Here is a 17,521-nt window from a genome sequence, read left to right as displayed (position 1 = left end):
ATTGCCAAGCCTAAAAAAACGGTACACGGTCGATTGGTCACCAGTCTTTTGGTCGCCGATCTTTTGGACCGCCGGTCTTTTGGTCGCCTGGATGGTTATTGATAATTACCATTAAAATCGTTGCTCAAATTCCCTAAATACAAACTGCAAATGCCTATTTAGTCATACTTCATGCCCTATTAATTATTAGGCTAAAGAAAAGCTCCAAATTTCCTGGACTTTTATTGTTTTTTGTTGGAGAACTTGTTAAGACCCAGACTGACTCTTCTACACTCACACTTCGGCTCAGTGAAACTGCTCATGGCCATTGTTGGCTTTTATTGATGCGTAGACCGTGTTGTTTTAACTTGTTTTGTCGCCGGTCTTTTGGTCGCCCGTTGTCGAGGTCCGGCCGACCAAAAGACCGCAACCAGAAGACCGGCGACCAAAAGACGGCAACCAAAAGACCGGCGACCAATCGACCGCACACGGAAAAAAACTTTCCCAGTTAAAATGGATCGGACGTCTATCCACATCAAATGAGTCAAGCTTGCTTGTGATGGGGGAAAAAAAATCCCTCCAAACAAAGCAACAGTGGTTGATTTCGAAATCCTCATTGATTGGTGCACTCTTAAGCCACGGCACCGCTTTAAATAAAACGCCTGCTACCGCCACATGATGCAAGGTCATCAAACCGCCGCCACATTGTTCTTGTCATGGACAGTGTGAACAACGTAACATTTCCCCGCCCGCCATCCGAATGGACTCTCGTAGCGGTCGTGCGGGAAAGCGGTGATGAATCCGGCGGCGCCGCACAACAGGTCAATGTCAAGCATCCATAACACTCAGCGTTGTCGTCTTCAAGCTGCCGCCGTTACGTATGAGGGACTCCCGTCTATCCGTCTCACTCGGTTTAGCGGCGGTAGCTGCCATGTTGTCTGCGCGGCTGATAGATGACCCTCCTTCGCGACCCCCCAGCCCCCACATCATCCTAAGGAACCTGAGAAATGGCTTCCCCGTGTATGGTTACTCAGGTACCCACCCCCTTCCCTCAGAGAAGGACCCGGTGACCCATCTAAAGCCACACACACACACACACCGCGACCCCTATGTGGTACTTTTGCCCGCACAAAACACAACAAATCTTATCACGTGCTCGGTGGCCAGAAAGGACTGCGGGGGGCTTACATGGAGGTGGCGCTTTGACAATCATCTATCGGCGTGACCCGCACTTTCGCCGACAGGGTCTGCTTGACACCTACGACGCGGAGGTGAGCGCGCCGACCCCCCCCCCCCACGCACACCCTTGCCGTTGTCCTAACCCTTATCTCCTCTGCTCTCCATCTCGCCCCTCCACTCCTCTTGTGTGCACAACTTAATAAGCAAGCAAGGGCTAGATTGCCATTATGGAAACCCTGGAAAATAGCCCGGACATTTCCCCCAGCCGTATCTGCCATCTCCATCTGGAGAAGGCGCTCTCGCTGCCCCCTCGTCCAATCTGCGTGTGTGTATGTGGCTGTGTGCGTGTGTGTGTTTTGGGGGGGGGGGGGGGGGGGGGGGGGGGGGTCTACGCTGCAGAGATGGCTTTCACTCTCCACTGGCTACAATGAGATTGGCCCACCAGGGTTGACTCTATTCGAATCGACAAGCCATTTCAATAACGTAACAAAACAGAACAGAGTGGTGATGTTGAATAAAACATTTTGGAGGAGAGCCCAAGGGGGCACGAGAGGTAGCGAGGGGTTCCCGACACTTAAGAGGAAACATCTCCATATAATACGAGAATGATAGCAGGAGGGGGGGAGAAAAAAAAAAAAACGCCTTCAGTGATCTATTATGACGCCATTTTGGCAAGGTTACGCAGATGTGTTACTGCCTTTACGTAGAGACCGTCAAAAATACTGCATATTTTTTTACACGTGGGAAATAACAAAAATATGTTGTCAAACAGCTGGCAATCTTAACCTTCATCATCTGTATCAAATCATGACTTCAAATATCACCTTCTTAAGACAAAGTGCCATTCAATGTAAAAGCGCATTTGCACCCAAAAGTACTCAATATCTGTACCCCATGTCCAAATCTGTCTATGACATTTTTTAAGCTCTCCTGCACTTTTGTAGACGACAATAAGCTGACTTCACATGACTTCCAGTGGATATTCTTCACTTCTCACCAAAAAAGCCAAATAAGCCAAACACCCGCTGAGCTGTCAAAACGCTTTCAATGACACGCTAGGCATCCTAGTCGACGCTAACATATTCCCCTACTTCCAAGTGGTCCAAATTTAGGCCCGACTGCTCTCTAGGCCTAATAAAGATTACATTGAGGTCAGCACGTCGCTAATCCCTGACGTTATTAGTCAAAACAGAGCCTCCATCTTTAAGGCCACGCACCTCGTCATGCGTGCGCATAAGGTCCGAACATAATACGCTGTGACTTAAAGCATACAATGAGAAGAGAAAATAAATATGTGAAGAGCAGCGGGGGGTGGACAGGCCCATGGACTGATGTCATCACTGCCCAGAAAAGCCCCCCACCCTCCCCTCCCCAAATGGGCAGAGGGGCTCAATGATTACGAAGGCTCAGCTTCCCTCTAAGAAAGCAAACCGGAGCTGCAGTCCAAACAAGAGTGAGCCGGCAGCCAGAGAACGCTGACCGCTGCGAGCGAGCGGGCGGCTCGGGTTCAGCCGCCGACCCGGCCGGCCCCCGGGCCCGCATTAGTCCCCCGGCCCGGCCTCGCTAGGACAAACAAACAAGCGGCACTTACGCAGTCGGGGACGGGCGGCGAGGCGGGGCCAGTCGGTGCCACCAGCACTGTATGGAGGGGAATTTGACCCAATTGGATTTGCTTTATCACCCCGTCTAATGACTCCCAGCCTGGCCAAGTCCAGAAAAACAACAACTTGCCGTTCTGGCTCGAGCCCGAAAAGGGGTTTACTCCCACCAAAAAACAGATGGGGAGGCATCTCAAAAATGTTCTGCGCCTCTGGGGACGTGTGGTTTTCCCCATCATTATATAACTGTAAACTCCTGGATGTCAGAGATTGGGGATAATAACTTTCAGATGTGGGTGCCGGCCGGGACCTGCTGGATGGGAACGCTTACTTGGCAGAGGGGAGGAAGTCCGAGAGATTAGGGCTAAGATGTGACAGGAATAAGAGTGGATCTGGACTGGAAGTGAGCGGGGTGGCCTCGCTGGCTTCCAGCACGGGGTGGCCAGCCCCAGCCCAGCGGGTCCACTTGTTTCTGGTGGCCGGGCTCATTTTCCTACACAAACGTTGTCCTGGAAAACTCTTTTTTTTATGGTTTCATCCCACACGCTTCACCACTCGCGGTTCAAGGTTTTGCTCACTCCAACTCGACACCCCCATCGCCTCTTCTAATGAAATGACACATTTCCTCTCCTTTGGCTATTTCGACACTACGACTCGGCGGTAAAAACCTGTTTTTTTTTTCCTCCCCTTTTTTTTTTTATATTTCTCCTCCCTCCTTTATTTTCTTTTGCTTTAAAGCATCGACCGCCATGCTGAACAAGCAGAGGAGGGTTTTTTATTGTAAATCAATAGTGATCGATTAGCAGCCTGGGTGTTGAATATGGATCGATATCACACCGGGCTGTGGAGGAGATCTGATTTCAATTGGCGAGAGAAGCCCGCAGCAGGTTTCCATCAAGCGGTAATTCAAGACATGGGAACATAAGTCAGATGGATTGATATAGACTAGCCAGGACCTTTCTTGCCACTGAACCAGCACAAGGAAATTTCTGTCATATATCATTAACGCAGTTTGGGGCCAGCAGTTAAAAAAAAGAAGAAAAAAAAAGGGGGAAGGTAGGGGAGGAGGGTGCTGTGCTGAACACCCCAATGACCCTCGGCGCAGAGCAATGGTCAAACGCTGTAAAAACACGCCATTAATAGCGTCAACGTAATGCTTTGAGAGATGCACACCGCGGCGAGAACGAAGCCCTGCCAAAATATTTTCCCAACTCTATCATTTGCACCTTTTGTCTGAATTGGGGTCCATTCATCATTCGCCGCGGTTACCGTTCCAAACGACGGAATTGTAAACCAATCAAAACATGGCCATAGTTAGAAATAACTTGTCACTTGTAATAAATGACAGCGGTCCGGGGCCGCTTCCAGCGGGACCTCTGCTCCAATACATCCCGGGCGCCCCCGGGGGGGCCCCCGAACGGAGGAGCCGGCGGACCGGCTGGTTTCCCCGAGGTAACTGATGACCCTCTCGCTGAATACCCTTTGCCTCGCAACCCCCAATCTCATGTCCCGTGACCCCCACGCCAGCGGGATCACGTCCGATGGAATCTTCCGACTGTCCTAATCTCGCTACAAATTGCCACATTCACAAAATGGAAATAGATCGAGCGTTGAAAAGGGGAACGGGGACAAAAAAGATGTGTGCCGCTATTGTGTATGATTTAAAAAAACTACTAACCCTTTATAGAACACTTAATATTATGAAATCATTTTTTAAAATCAACTTTAGTATTATTAGGGACCATTACCAGAGTGTATTTCTGTTTTATTATGGTTAAATTGATTATTTTATGCAAGTAATTAATTTATTTACTTTTTAATCATTAGATGATCTATAACAACAATACTGATCAATACTTATGCATTTTGGACTATAAGACGCACACAGTCAATTCCACAAGAAAATAGCATTTTTTCATATATATATTTATATCTATATACTATATAGTCTGCACTGAACTATGAGCCGCAGGTGTCCACGTGTTATTATGGGATATTTCTCCAAAGATCATGGGCTTGTATAAAATCTATAAATAAGTCACACTGAACAGGTTCAAAGTGTTTGGGAGGAAAAGCGGTTTATAGTGCAAATATTACGGTAGTTAAAATTGTCCACATTTGTGCTTATGTAGGCCTCCCTTTTATACTCCCGGTTAATATTTTGACCTATATACTGTTATATGTTCTCATCTTCATGAGATGAAAATCCTTTATTTTTAAATGACGAAAAGAAGCAAAAAAACCTAAAATGATCCGAATCATGATTCTTGCCCAAAAAAAATTACAAACAGCCCTCTAAGGTTGCGGTCATTTTTGTTTAATAACAAAACAAAATGATAGCCACCCAATCCACCGCTGCCGACCCCCCTCTGCTCAACCTATCGTCGTCGACGTTACGGAAAACCGTAAATGATGCTTTTACATTCAATCACGGCGCCCCCAAACAACATCGCCGGACAAATTTCCGAAAGTGGAAATAGATGGAGGGGATCAAGTAGGGAAAAAAGGGGGGCAGCAGGTCAGCATTGACAAGCAGCACCCCCCTCTTTGCAACCCCCCTCAAGAAAAATACTTGAGCAAAGAACAGGTCGGGGGATCCCGGCTCGGAATCGCATCTCGGCGAACATATTGATCTGATTTACAAAACCTCCACTCTAATGCGAAACAAATGGCATGGGCGTGAACTGGTACTTAACCATAAAACCCCAGCATTACTCCGCCTCCCATGAAATAGCGCAGATTATATCCCTCAGCGTGGCCCGATGGGCTGTTTTACGACCAGACACAAGTGAGGTCGACCCAACAGTTTGTTTGACAATTAGGGGTAACCTAATCGGGATGGAAAGGGAGCGAGAAGACTGCGAGAAGCGACGAGGAAATGGAGAGAAAACAAAAACAGTGGTGGCTCTTTACAGACTCTGTTGTTTGGCAAAGCTTCATTAATGCTTCAGGGCACCAAACGACATCCACTTCAATTATACAGCAGCGCTAAATATTTGAGGTAGAGTGACATGTTTTATTTACTCCCGCTTTAATTTCAATAATGTACGATTTCCACCGCGCCGACTCTTCTTCATTGCGGGGGGAAGGAATCTTTTATCGCTTGTTTTCTGTCATAATATCCCAATAAATCACTCGCCTTCGCGCCGCGGCCGGCTTTTGAAAGGCGCGGAGAGACGGCGGATGCGACTTTGAACGAGCCATCCGAACGGCGCGGGGAAAAAAGATGGCCGACGTTCAGGCAAAAGAGGAAGCTGCGGTCTGGCTTTGCGTTCGTCGCGCGTTGATACGTGACGAAGGGAAATGTCACTAAAGAGTTAAGACAAATACAAATGCTCGCCAATTTAGAGTAAGTACGCAAGATCAACTGTCATTGCAAAAACTATCATCACAGGCCATGATGTAAATACAGCAATTATCTAAATAGAACACAAGATTGTTAAAACTTTAAAACACAGTAGTTGTGTCTCATTTTTCCCACATCTATATGTCAAGGCTTTACTTGTAGTAATAATGAAAATACTGCTGATGGACAAATCCCATGTAGGGCAATTTGCCTAACTAGATTAGATTAAAAAAGTACTATAGAGCAACAAACACCAAATTTTGTGTCCCTGATAAACAAATATGTGATAATTCTACAAACGCAATTTGTGGGAACGATGCCTATTCCACACTTTCCTTCTCATTGTTCTTATGCTTCATCACGTCGCAGATGTCAAACCACGACGTTGTACTACAACTTTAAATGACCAAAAAAAATGCACATATTGGCAGGCCAATCTTTCAAATATCGCCTTTCTTCATCCTAGTTTTGTGTAAGCGTCGTTCTCCCTCCTGGCTAGTTGAAACCTCCTTGGTGGAGGTGCAATAAGTCGTCCTAAGCCTTTCTTATTCCCCACATGCAACGTGTGTTGCTCTTGGCCGCCGTGTCCATCCCATCAGCCCAGCTCTGGCCTTGTTTCTGTCAGCGGCCAAAGTGAGGGAAAGGAAGGAAGAGAAAGAACGAGAAGGGGGAGAGAAAGAGAGAGAGCGAGAGAGAAGTACGTGGGTGGGGGGCGGTCGTCTCTACGGACAGATGGACTGCTCTTTCTCAACACATGTGGAACCATGTTTCGTCTTTCACTGCCGTCAAGCCGGAGCCCGACCCGTCGCCGTGCTGGCCGGCGTGCACGGCTTCTCTTTAGCGCACGTGCACGCACACACACACACACACAAACACACATCGTCAAACATTCCTCGTGCGCACACATGTTAAAGTCATCACCCCTGCTCGGCGCTAGTAAAACACAACACCCCCGGCTCCTCTGCTGTTGTCAAGTCTTGCCATTAGCTGATGCCACTGGGGAATCCTACCCCAGTGAGGTGGGCGTCCCCGGGGAGCGCCAGGCACCACGTTTACGTGCAGCCGCCACTCATGCGAACCCAAACATGTGAGCGTAATTTGGAAGAAGAAGGGGAAGGGAAGAAAAAAATCCTTTTACGCCGCGTGTCTTTTGTGCGCTTCTTGACATTTACTAACTGCGATAAAACTGACACGAGGGAGGAGGGAATAGAAAACAGGGCGAGGATAATTTGAGGTAATGTTTTGCTTAGTGAAACACTATTACCCAATCCCGCATGTTGGAGCGCTGGGACGGAGGTTCTGGCTGGCGGAGAGAAAGAGAGAGCGCAAAAAAAGGGGCCTGGGTTTCATTTTTCGCAGCACGCCGAGCCAACGGCGCCGCGCCAAGTACAGCTTTTCGCTCTCGACACTTCCTGCTCTGGCTTGGCCGGCGCGGGTCGAGACGCTCAAACGTCACGCCGGACGCCGCCGCCGTCCCGCCCCTCGGTCGGGGAGAAGGCCCCGTTGGCTAAAACGTAGCGAGCCCGCCACCCTGGAGTTCATCGCTCGCGCACAAGTTATGTGGCCATTTAGATTTTAATGTCATTTTTGGACATCTGCTGCCGTTGGCGGGGAAAGACATCTCGTCCATTTGAACCCAGATGGCTGCCAACCCCTCTCACTCAAAAAACGGGAACGTTTCTCGCTGCTTATGGCGGCGAGTGAGTTAAAGTCACGCTGAATATTAATATTACAGTAGTACCTCGCTTATCGAGGTTAATAGGTTCCAAGATCTGCTGTAATCGGTGAATAAACGGAATGTAGTCCCTATGTTTTTATGGCGTCTATTTAGAATTTTAAAATGCTCCCTACTATTTTTTAACTCTCAAAAGTAGACACTACTCTCCAATTTTGACTTTTCCCCCATTTCATGTTTGAATTATTGTTTCTACACAATCAACTTTTCATAATATATATTTGGAAAATTCAAACCGCAATGTGTTGAGTCCACAATAGTCGATCCGCAAAGTGGCAAGGTATTACTGCATCAAAAAATATTCTAATCAAAGTCAGTTTAGCTTGAATTTGATGTCTAAAGTCCAAACTTGAAAGCTTTCCCTCAAACGTTATCATCCATACGCCCGAATGGTTAGCCGGAAATTCATTCGTTTGTACTTTGGAGTTGTGTCGGTGGACTTTGATTGACAGAACTGCATAATAAATGACAAGTGGCTGAAATATTCTTTTATGCTATGTATCTCACTGCAGCTTTTTGGCTCTTCGGCACTCATTATTTCCAATCCGACCCAGTGCGCTTGACTGTTAGCCATCCTAGTGTCCAATCGGTTCCATTTTGTCAATTGCACACTAACTTTGTCGTAAATAAACGCAAGTGTACGCAGGTGCGCAAATCTAGAAGGAAGGCACCTGCAGTAATCCCAACAACGCTGACCCTTCCTCTTTTATGATTTTCATTAGGGAGGCAGCAGATTATCACCGGTGACTGAGTGCCATCTTAATTGGCTTCGTGCAGATGCGGTAGGGAGGGAAAAAGGAAGAAAAAAAAACGAGAGAGAGAGAGAAATTCATTTAGAAGCTTCATAAACAGAGCGGCCGTCGCAGGTTATCAAGACGCCGGGCGCAAACACGCCCTCCTCTCCATCGCGCAATTAAAATGGTTTTAGAAATCCTCTTTTGACAGAGTGCGGCTTAGCCAAAAATGTAAATGACATTAAAGGAGACAATGAATTTAATTTTGTTTAATGTCCCCTTTCGCTGATTCTCATTTACATCGCATTTCCGCATAAAGGCCTGACCTTATAAATACTGGCATTTGTTCAGCTTTTGGAGGTAATCACGCTTTTGCAAAAAAACAGATGGGGAGCGCGCAAATTCCCCCAGATTTGCGTCCGCGGGAGGCGGGGAGACGTCGGCGGATTCTCGCCTTTTGTTCCCGGTAAACAACTTGACAACGAGTCAAGTGCACTCTGGGAAATGACCTCGGAGGTGTTGCGCAAATCAACGATAACGCAAAGTCGTTTGGAAAATTCGGCCCCGGCTAATCGGGGGACGCGGCGGGGAGGGGGGCGGAGCCAAACGTACATTAGGTGGAAATGTAATTGCGTTAACGTGGGAACAGGTGGGCCCGGGCCTTTGCGAGGGAGTTAAATGAATAAAAGGCGACGTGCGCCGACCAAAAAAACAAGAGAAGACTGAGGGAGAAAATAACAAGTCAATGTCATGAATTATTCAGTGGCGGGGCTGCTCTCCAGAGGTCGTTGCTCTTTGACCTTTGGGACAGGAAGTGAAAGGGAGCGCCGGCGCGGCCGGAATGAATGAGAGGAGGTGGCGTGGGTTTGCATCCGGGGTGTGTCGGAACATCAGGGATGTTGACATCATATGGAGTCCCACGCCACTCATCACGAGGAGAGAGGATACAAGAATCTTGTGTGAAATTTTTTTGGGGGATTTTTGTCCAGGAACTCTGGGTTTTCTTTTTCATTTTATTTTAGTATCTTTCAACGCATTGGCCGGCAGCCATCTAAGAATGGATTGTCAATTGTGGGGAATATTTTTTTGTTTTTTTGGGATACTTTTTCTACTTTCAAAACTTCTCATGTATTTTTGGTTAATGCTGCAGATGCCCAAAAATAAAATTATTTTCTATCATTTTTATTTTAAGGTTACTACTGTGCTGGAGATAATGGATTTTAAATGAGAGTTTGTTTGTGGACAATCGGGACTGGTCGCCGGTCTCTCCCACGCCATACGAACGTCAATCACATTTTTCAATGTAATCTAATCAACAAATATACTCTTATGAACTGCATTTTTTTCATAAGAGATGACTAAAACGTACTTATTTTTGATTATGGGAAATGTTAATGTATTTTTTTCTTATTGTTTCGTGTAAATGATTTTCACACACAGTACAACACACATTACTCCAAAGCCACAAATAATACCCCACAGCCCTGGTAAAAGAAATAATGTGGCTCCGCCCACACTTCTGAGCGCCTTTTTCTTGAGTCGAAGATGAACTTTGAACCCGGGCGCTGGGAATGAGTCACTTTCTCTCGTCTTTCAACGCGGCACTGTTGTCTTATTACAAAATCCATGTGTGAGCCACAACAATGTGTCTAATCTTTCACACGCGAGGAGACAAAGTCAATACGCCGGCGAGCGAGGACGGCCGGCGAGTGCGCGCCAGTCGCGGCAAATTGAGTTATGCACGCAACGCTCGGCGCGCACTGTAGACGGGCGACGCATCTAATCGCATATTGGCTATCTCATCACTATCATTCTAAAGACTCAAATTACCCAGTGAATAAAGCTACACCCCCACTTACTTTAAGGCACCATTAACTTGTGACATCTTGCGCTACATCCACGCGCGATTATTAGCCGTGGATCAAAATGACTTTTAATTCCACGCCGGCGCCTTTGGAGATTTTTCGCCTCTTTGAAATAAAACTAAGGCGAAAATGGGGACGAGATGGAACATGTTCGTCTTTTTTTTTTTTTTTTGCAACGCACCGATGCTCCCCCAAGACATAAAAAGTCACAAATCCGACAAAAGCGCAACTTCTCTTCATGTGAAAATGCGGATGAATAATGCAAAGGCATCAAATTTAACTCTTGAAATATTTAAAGTGCAAAGCACAGCTGTTGGGTCTCTATTCCAACCAACTTTTTTTAAGAGAATCCTTCCTCTTCAGCTAAATAAAAAAAAAAAAAATGAATCAGAACTCCAAGGGAAAATAGGGTAAACAGATGTCTGGCCTGACCGCAGGAAAATAGGACACATTCGGAATGATAAGTTTCCCAAACTCTGTCGGACATGCCAGATCCATGGGAACGCCAGTTAATGTCTCGCTAGATGCCAGCTAGCAGCACACGCCCCCCGTCCCCCTCCCACCCCAACTCCAACCCCCCCTTTAGCCCCCCTCGCCTCCACCCCCGCGTTACCATCTGGGAAAATGTTACAGTGCGTGAACGCCATCAATGATACAGTCCAAGGATCCTGTTCTCACGAGAATTTAGGAGGATTTTGTACGGGAAAAAATAAGGAGAGAAGTGACATTTTCTGGGTTACTAGCAAACATGTTCTGGGATTGCAGCCCCTCAACCCTAAACACCAAAATACTCAATGAATGGCAACATTTAGTACTCCTCCAAATCCTATATTCAAACTAATCAAATGCAGTATGTACTCGGATTTTGAAGAAAAAGTGATAAACTGCAGCGATTTAGTCATAAAATGACATTTTCGGAGTGACTTGCAGTCCTGAAAATATTTTTATGACTGATCTTATGAAACAGATGTGTCCACACGCTCACCTCTGAACTGGTCGTTACTTTAAATGTGGCATAATAAAAAGTAGAAATCTGTATGAAAACTAAGGCTCTTTAATTAGTCGAACACTGACATTTTCAGAGTGACCCCAAATAATTTTATGACTCATGCCAGGGAACAGATGTGCCCTGACGTTGACTGCCTAACGACATGTAGCTATGAATATGAGCTCATAGTGTAAATAGTTGGGATATGCACAAAAACGGACAACAAAAACTTGCCCTAACACTGACCTCCTACACACTTTGCTAAATGACAAAAATGCCAGTATTTATATCAAAATAGTAGGATTTTGTCCCAAAAAAAGTTACACACTAGAGTTACTCAATCATTTCATTAAAAGCCAAAAAAATGGTTGAATGAAGTAGTTAAAGCAAAATCCAGCTAACATTTTCATGTAATGGAGGATATATTTCAGTATTACTAAAATAAACAATATAGTATCAAAAATGATTGATATCGAGTTGAACATTGTAGTGTCCAGACAACATAACTTTTTTGGACACAAAGTGTTTTTGTGTCTCGACCACCGTGCGGCGGCGGCCGCCATTGTTTCCGTCTAGTTGCGGTCTGTGCAAATTTAATGGCACGCCTGTTTCTGGAAATGGCTCCGGTTCGAACTCAGTTCAGGTGCTTAACTTAACTGTACTTTCCTCCCCCCCTATAAATTCTCGGCGGAGCACGTGTGTTTCCAAAGGTCGGGTTTCCACGCCGTAATTGTACGCAGACGCGACCGATTCGGGCGATCGGACGCGATCGCCCGAAGCTTGCGTCACTTGGAAGTAATCAGGCGACGGACGGCGCAGGTGCCTCGTAATGACGTACGTGCCGGAGCGACACGTGTAACGCGAACGGCAGTAAAAACGCCATCGTGGTGAATAAATGAACGCCCGAGTGTAAGAAGGAAAAGCGGCAAAAAATAAGTGCGTCTGGCCTGGCCTGTTATTCCTTTCTATTAATCCGTTTATTTCATTTTTTTTTCTCTTTTACTAGCGAGCCTTCCCCGGTCACTGGGAACCTAGGAGGGTCCGCGAGGGCGCGCTGACAGCCTCACAGTTACGACACGGAGACAATAGGAGGGTCTAATGAGGAACATATGCTTTTGTGTTTCAACAGAGCGGCTCATTGTGCGAGGAAAGGGATACTCGGCTCCCTTTCAGGGCCGTCACAATGAAAACCCGAGCCCTTCCCTGAGCCGGTTGAGCTTACAATATCCACCCCCTTGGTCCATCCCTTTTCCCTTCTCCTTGCCTGACTTGAATTCTTCTCCTCCCTTAGCGTCCATCCCGCTCGCATTGTACTTAAGTTACACGTTTTGTCCCGCCGACGGTGAGACAATGCGCGTGCGGAACTCTTGAATGACACAAAGGCCAGATGAAAGCGTGGTCGCCTGTTTTCCGCGCCGCCGATGCATTAAGAGTGCGTCGCATGCAGCATCCCTTCTGTCTGTGTCTTTGCATGTGTTTGAGTGAGTGAGAGAGAGAGAGAGAGAGAGTTTGCCCCGCAGACAGCAGTAGCTCGGGTAATCCATCCAGGCTCCCAGGGCAGTGGGCTCCTACTTCCCCATGCATGAGAAGCGGCTGGAGTGGAGTGGCAGCAACAACTGCTCAGCCCTATTTGATTACTAATAAGAGAGTTGTCCCCTCTGTCAGATAGCAGGCATTCGCCGCTAAGCAAACAGTGATTCCGGCTAGTCAAACATTAGCATTGCTGTCCCTCCCTACGACGTGGCGAGAGTTACATTGAGATGCCACCCGCGCCCCCCCTATTCTGGACCCCTCTACTCTTCCCTTCCTCCTCTCACCTTGCCTCGGCTCCTCGTTCCAAAGCACATAGTTAAGCGGCACTTGGATGTAACGCTATAATATGAACACTAACAGTGACGCAACGCGCGTAGACAGACAACTTTGAATCGGTGAATGTCCAATCTATGCTGGAACGTTCACCGTTGGGACTCGGGTGTCCGTCTCTGTCAATGACGGCCAACGACGTACTTTGCAAAGAATGACTATTATTAAAATGAGATACCCCCAGTGTTATTATGCTGCCCTCAGGTGGCATGACAGTGATGGAAATGAAATTAATTCTTGATATACAGTATGACTTCAACGATAGACATCCAATCGTGTGGATCGTTTTCTTTCGTACTGACGTTAAGTGAGTTTGACTACAGCCAGCTAATATTAAAAACTAAAAAAAAAATCTTGGGACGTTGGAACACATTAACTAAAATTGTGACTCCTCCGTGAGCGGATCAAAAGGAAATTTGTTACGAATATTCTTGGTATGCCTATGCATGTTTTGCCTCACCTATAATAACTAATTGCAAACTTATTATTGCCTGTAGGGTCTGAGTTAGCCAGACCGGGCGCACGTGGTTCGTTTTGAACTTTTTTTTTTCTTGTAATATTTCCGTCTTTCCTTATGAAGTGCTGAAAGAGGCCCAGGCCGAGCCTGCCTCACCTCCTCAATCTACACAACACACATTCAATGTTCCGCTCAACTTCGGAAAGGAAAAAGGCAGGTCACAGATATTTACCGTCATTTCTCAAAGTGCGAGCAACACTAAAAACAGAGAAACACAGGCAGGAAAGAGCAAAGGCCTCCCATAAGGCGGGAGAAAAATCCTCACTTTTGGATCACATAAGCCAAGACTAATGCAAAATGAGGGGGAAATGGTTCATGAAGGACTACATTGTGGTGACATGGTATTGCAGTAAGAATGCATGCAATTGCATTCATTTTGGCTTCTATTGCGGTTAACCCTCCTGTTATGTCAATGGAGACGTTTTGGCAGATTTACTCAATATACTATCTAAGGAAAATGCATGATTTGATATCTTACAAAAGTTGAATTTACTCTGAAATATAAACAATTCTCATGGCAATTTAGCCAATGATCCCGATCAAAATGTCCAATCTTATTTTTTTTTAACTTTATTCTTTTACATAAATGACAAATTGTGCTATATCTGTTTTTTAACAATACAAATGTTTTGGCTTATTCTCTACAATCATGCAATGTTAATAGGTCAACAAACATTTTGGGGGGGTTCCTAAAAAAATGATGCACAGTTTCCATCTGACACCCTGGATATCACAATATTCCATTTCACACATTTGAATGTGGAGTAAATTATTAAAACATTTTTTTGCATATTTAAACTTGCTCCAGGTTAAGAGAGGTTTCCAATTTAACAAGAAGCAGACAAGATGAATGCTATAGGGTTGCTCCAGGTTAAATTGACCTATTATAGCAGGATACATGGCACACTAATATCATAGTTTTTCGCTGTCATATGTGAAGTATTACTGACGTGTACAAGCACAATTAAAATAATGGTTTATTTGATCACTACAATTATTTATTGTATGTAAGCAATGCTTATCAGCTAAGTTTAGCTCCATCCGTCTCTTTTAAAGAGTTCTTGGTTCAAATTGGCCGGTTTTAAAATGGTGAATATAATTAATTCAAAATTCTTGAATTAATTTGCGTATCAATGTCTATGCAATATATAGGATGCATTTTCAGCGAGCGAGACTTTTGGATCATGAAACTCGATCTATGAAACATACCAGGAGGGTTAAGCAAAATCTCACACTAAAATGGTCCTGGTTCAAATCCTACTAAATCTGTTGTTGCATTTTGGTCTATTGTTGGCACAGTCTAGTTGATGTACATAACTTTTCTATAGTGTACTTCACACAAGTCCAGCAAATGAAAAATAAGTGTAATAAATGTACATTTGGCTGACTGGCAAAGAAAATATCTCCCCGCTAAAGGTAAAGACAGACAATGTGATAAACAAAAGGGGGTGTGCCAGCCAAATAAACACCGAGTTGCCCAAGCTAATTAGGAGTATTCCCAGCGTGATCCTCTCGTGATTGAACCACCTGCGACTAAACAAACCCCCCACCCCACCCCAACTTCCCTCACCACCATCCAGGTGGTTGACCGCCCCCCTGAGCGCACAGGTAGCTGGGAAAGACCCCCCTTGGAAACTCGCACGCCCCCCTGCGCCGGGCAGAAGCAAGACGGCCCAAGCGGGACGTGTCTGGCGCCGTGGAAGGAGGGCGTGGGAGCTTCTTCGTTAGCTGAGTTTCACCACCTCACATGTTTGACCCCCCCCCACAAAAAAAACCGCGGGAGCGAAGTCCTACCTGTCGATGATCACCGGATCCGACGGGGTTTCGTTCCTGTTTCCACAGCTTTTCTTGTCGCAGCATCGGCTGTTGAGAGACACAGAAAATTAGCTCGTATAAAAGTGGCGGTGAACGATCACTTTGACATTGACGATAACAGACGTCCAATCCGTTTTGGATGGGAGATCCCAGGTCAAACGGATTGGCCGCCGTGAGTGGCGGACCACGAGATAAGGAATTGAGCTAAAAATTCAGGCAACGCAAGTGTGTTTTTCATTCAATCGCAAACACGTGAACTTGTGCATTTGGTTGTTTTCTTTTGGGAAGTAATGATGGAAATTTGCCAAGGTTTTTATAAAGTAAAAATTCACTGTTTCTACTTGTAATGGTAGTTGTTTGGATAAATTCAAACATGTACCTTACATTCTTCATCAAGCACAAGACTTGTTTTGAAACTGCATTTTTAGTTTTTACAGCTATTGTCAAAAGTATTCGTCATTAACACAGCAAAAAGTGGAGTAAATGTGACTAGCTGTGCAAGTCACATACAAATCTAAAATTTCACAAGGCTATTCGTCAAGTAATAAAATATCAATTTTGACTTTTGTCCCACCCCACTTTTGTCCACCCTAATACTTACATTTTAATTATGAAAATAGCAGATTTTCAATGGTGTTTTATATTTTTTCTTGCCTGATGAAAAGCACTGAGGGAAAAAAAAACTGTTTTCTTCACCCCGCACTGAAAAGCCAGTTTTGACAAAACAGTGCTGAAAACCCTAAGAGCCCTGCGTGCGTTTATCGAGTGGTGACCATGCACGAGGCGAGCTTGACTGCGTGCATTGATGCTGATAGATAAGGAAGAAAAAAAAAAAGAATGTGGAAAAAACAACATGTTGTGTTGTTTGGCTTATAGCGTTGCAGGGGAGGGGATGCATGGAGGGGCTCGGAGGCAGGGGAGTCACTTTTCACAGCTTCAGCTTTTGTTTACCTCTAATTGCCAAGCTGCTATTTCTGAGGGAGATGCAAGGTGCCACCCTCAACCAATATTTCTGGGAGGCATTTATCAATTATGGCCTCAAAAGCACTAATCTATCTTCCACCACATGTTTCAGCCGCAAAAAAAGCAAAGCCCCCTCTTCCCCCCCTCCTCCTAGCGCGCCAATCCAGAGCTTGCAGCTAGCTGACTTTCACATCCTTTGATTCCAACATGAATTAAAAAAAAAAAACTGAAATAAACAAATTCATCATCCGGGTTCGCATTTGAAATGAAAACTCGGGAGAATAAGATTGATTCACGCCATATGGTGCAGGAAGCCAAAAAGAGATTTTTGCAAAGATACTGTCGGTGGAGCTCACCATTTAAAGAAAAAAGGAGATTTATAGCGGCAATAATCATGCTGACTTATTATCTTTTTCACAGACCCACAGAAAAATTAAGAATGTGATCTATAACTGCAAAAAATAGCTTTTGAAGTTGTGTAACATTTTTTGGGAGACAAAAATCAAATCAAAATGAAGCACTCCCTGGACGAAAAAAAAACAAGAAAAGCACAATCGTGCCTTGACAAAGACAATCATCCTCATTTATGAGCATTATTATTTTAACAATGCCTTTTTAGTTTTCCCCCGCACATTGTTCAATTAAATGTCACTCAAAAGTCAATGCTATCTCCTTTAAAAGTCACTTTTGCACTATCAACTGGGTGACCGCAGATATTAATAATAACCAAAATGGGAAAAGCCATGCCTGTAGCGACACCAGTCATCATATTTTTTTTTTTTAAAACTCCTCTGGCAGCCAAATATTGCAAATACCCTCAAACCTTATTAAAATATGTGCTAACTGAGCATTATTATCTTTACAAAGGGGCAATTTTTGACAGCTCTAGCATTGCAATGGGGGAGCGTCACACAAGTGTGACCTCCCCACCTCACTATC

At 45.2% G+C, this 17,521-nt stretch overlaps 1 protein-coding gene across 6 annotated transcripts in view; it reads right to left on the bottom strand.

Annotated features, from left to right (window-relative positions):
- LOC144084807 (transcription factor COE3) overlaps window positions 1-17,521 on the bottom strand; it is an 85,015-nt gene that overhangs the window by 62,783 nt on the left and 4,711 nt on the right. For all 6 annotated transcript variants that reach the window (XM_077613574.1, XM_077613575.1, XM_077613576.1 and 3 more), the window contains exon 6: window positions 15,599-15,667. In XM_077613574.1, the coding sequence (XP_077469700.1) occupies window positions 15,599-15,667 (69 nt within the window). The remainder of the gene's footprint in view (window positions 1-15,598; window positions 15,668-17,521) is intronic.

Source organism: Stigmatopora argus, chromosome 11 (assembly GCF_051989625.1).
Source record: "Stigmatopora argus isolate UIUO_Sarg chromosome 11, RoL_Sarg_1.0, whole genome shotgun sequence".
Lineage (NCBI taxonomy): Eukaryota > Metazoa > Chordata > Actinopteri > Syngnathiformes > Syngnathidae > Stigmatopora > Stigmatopora argus.
This window is presented reverse-complemented; position numbering and strand designations above follow the sequence as displayed.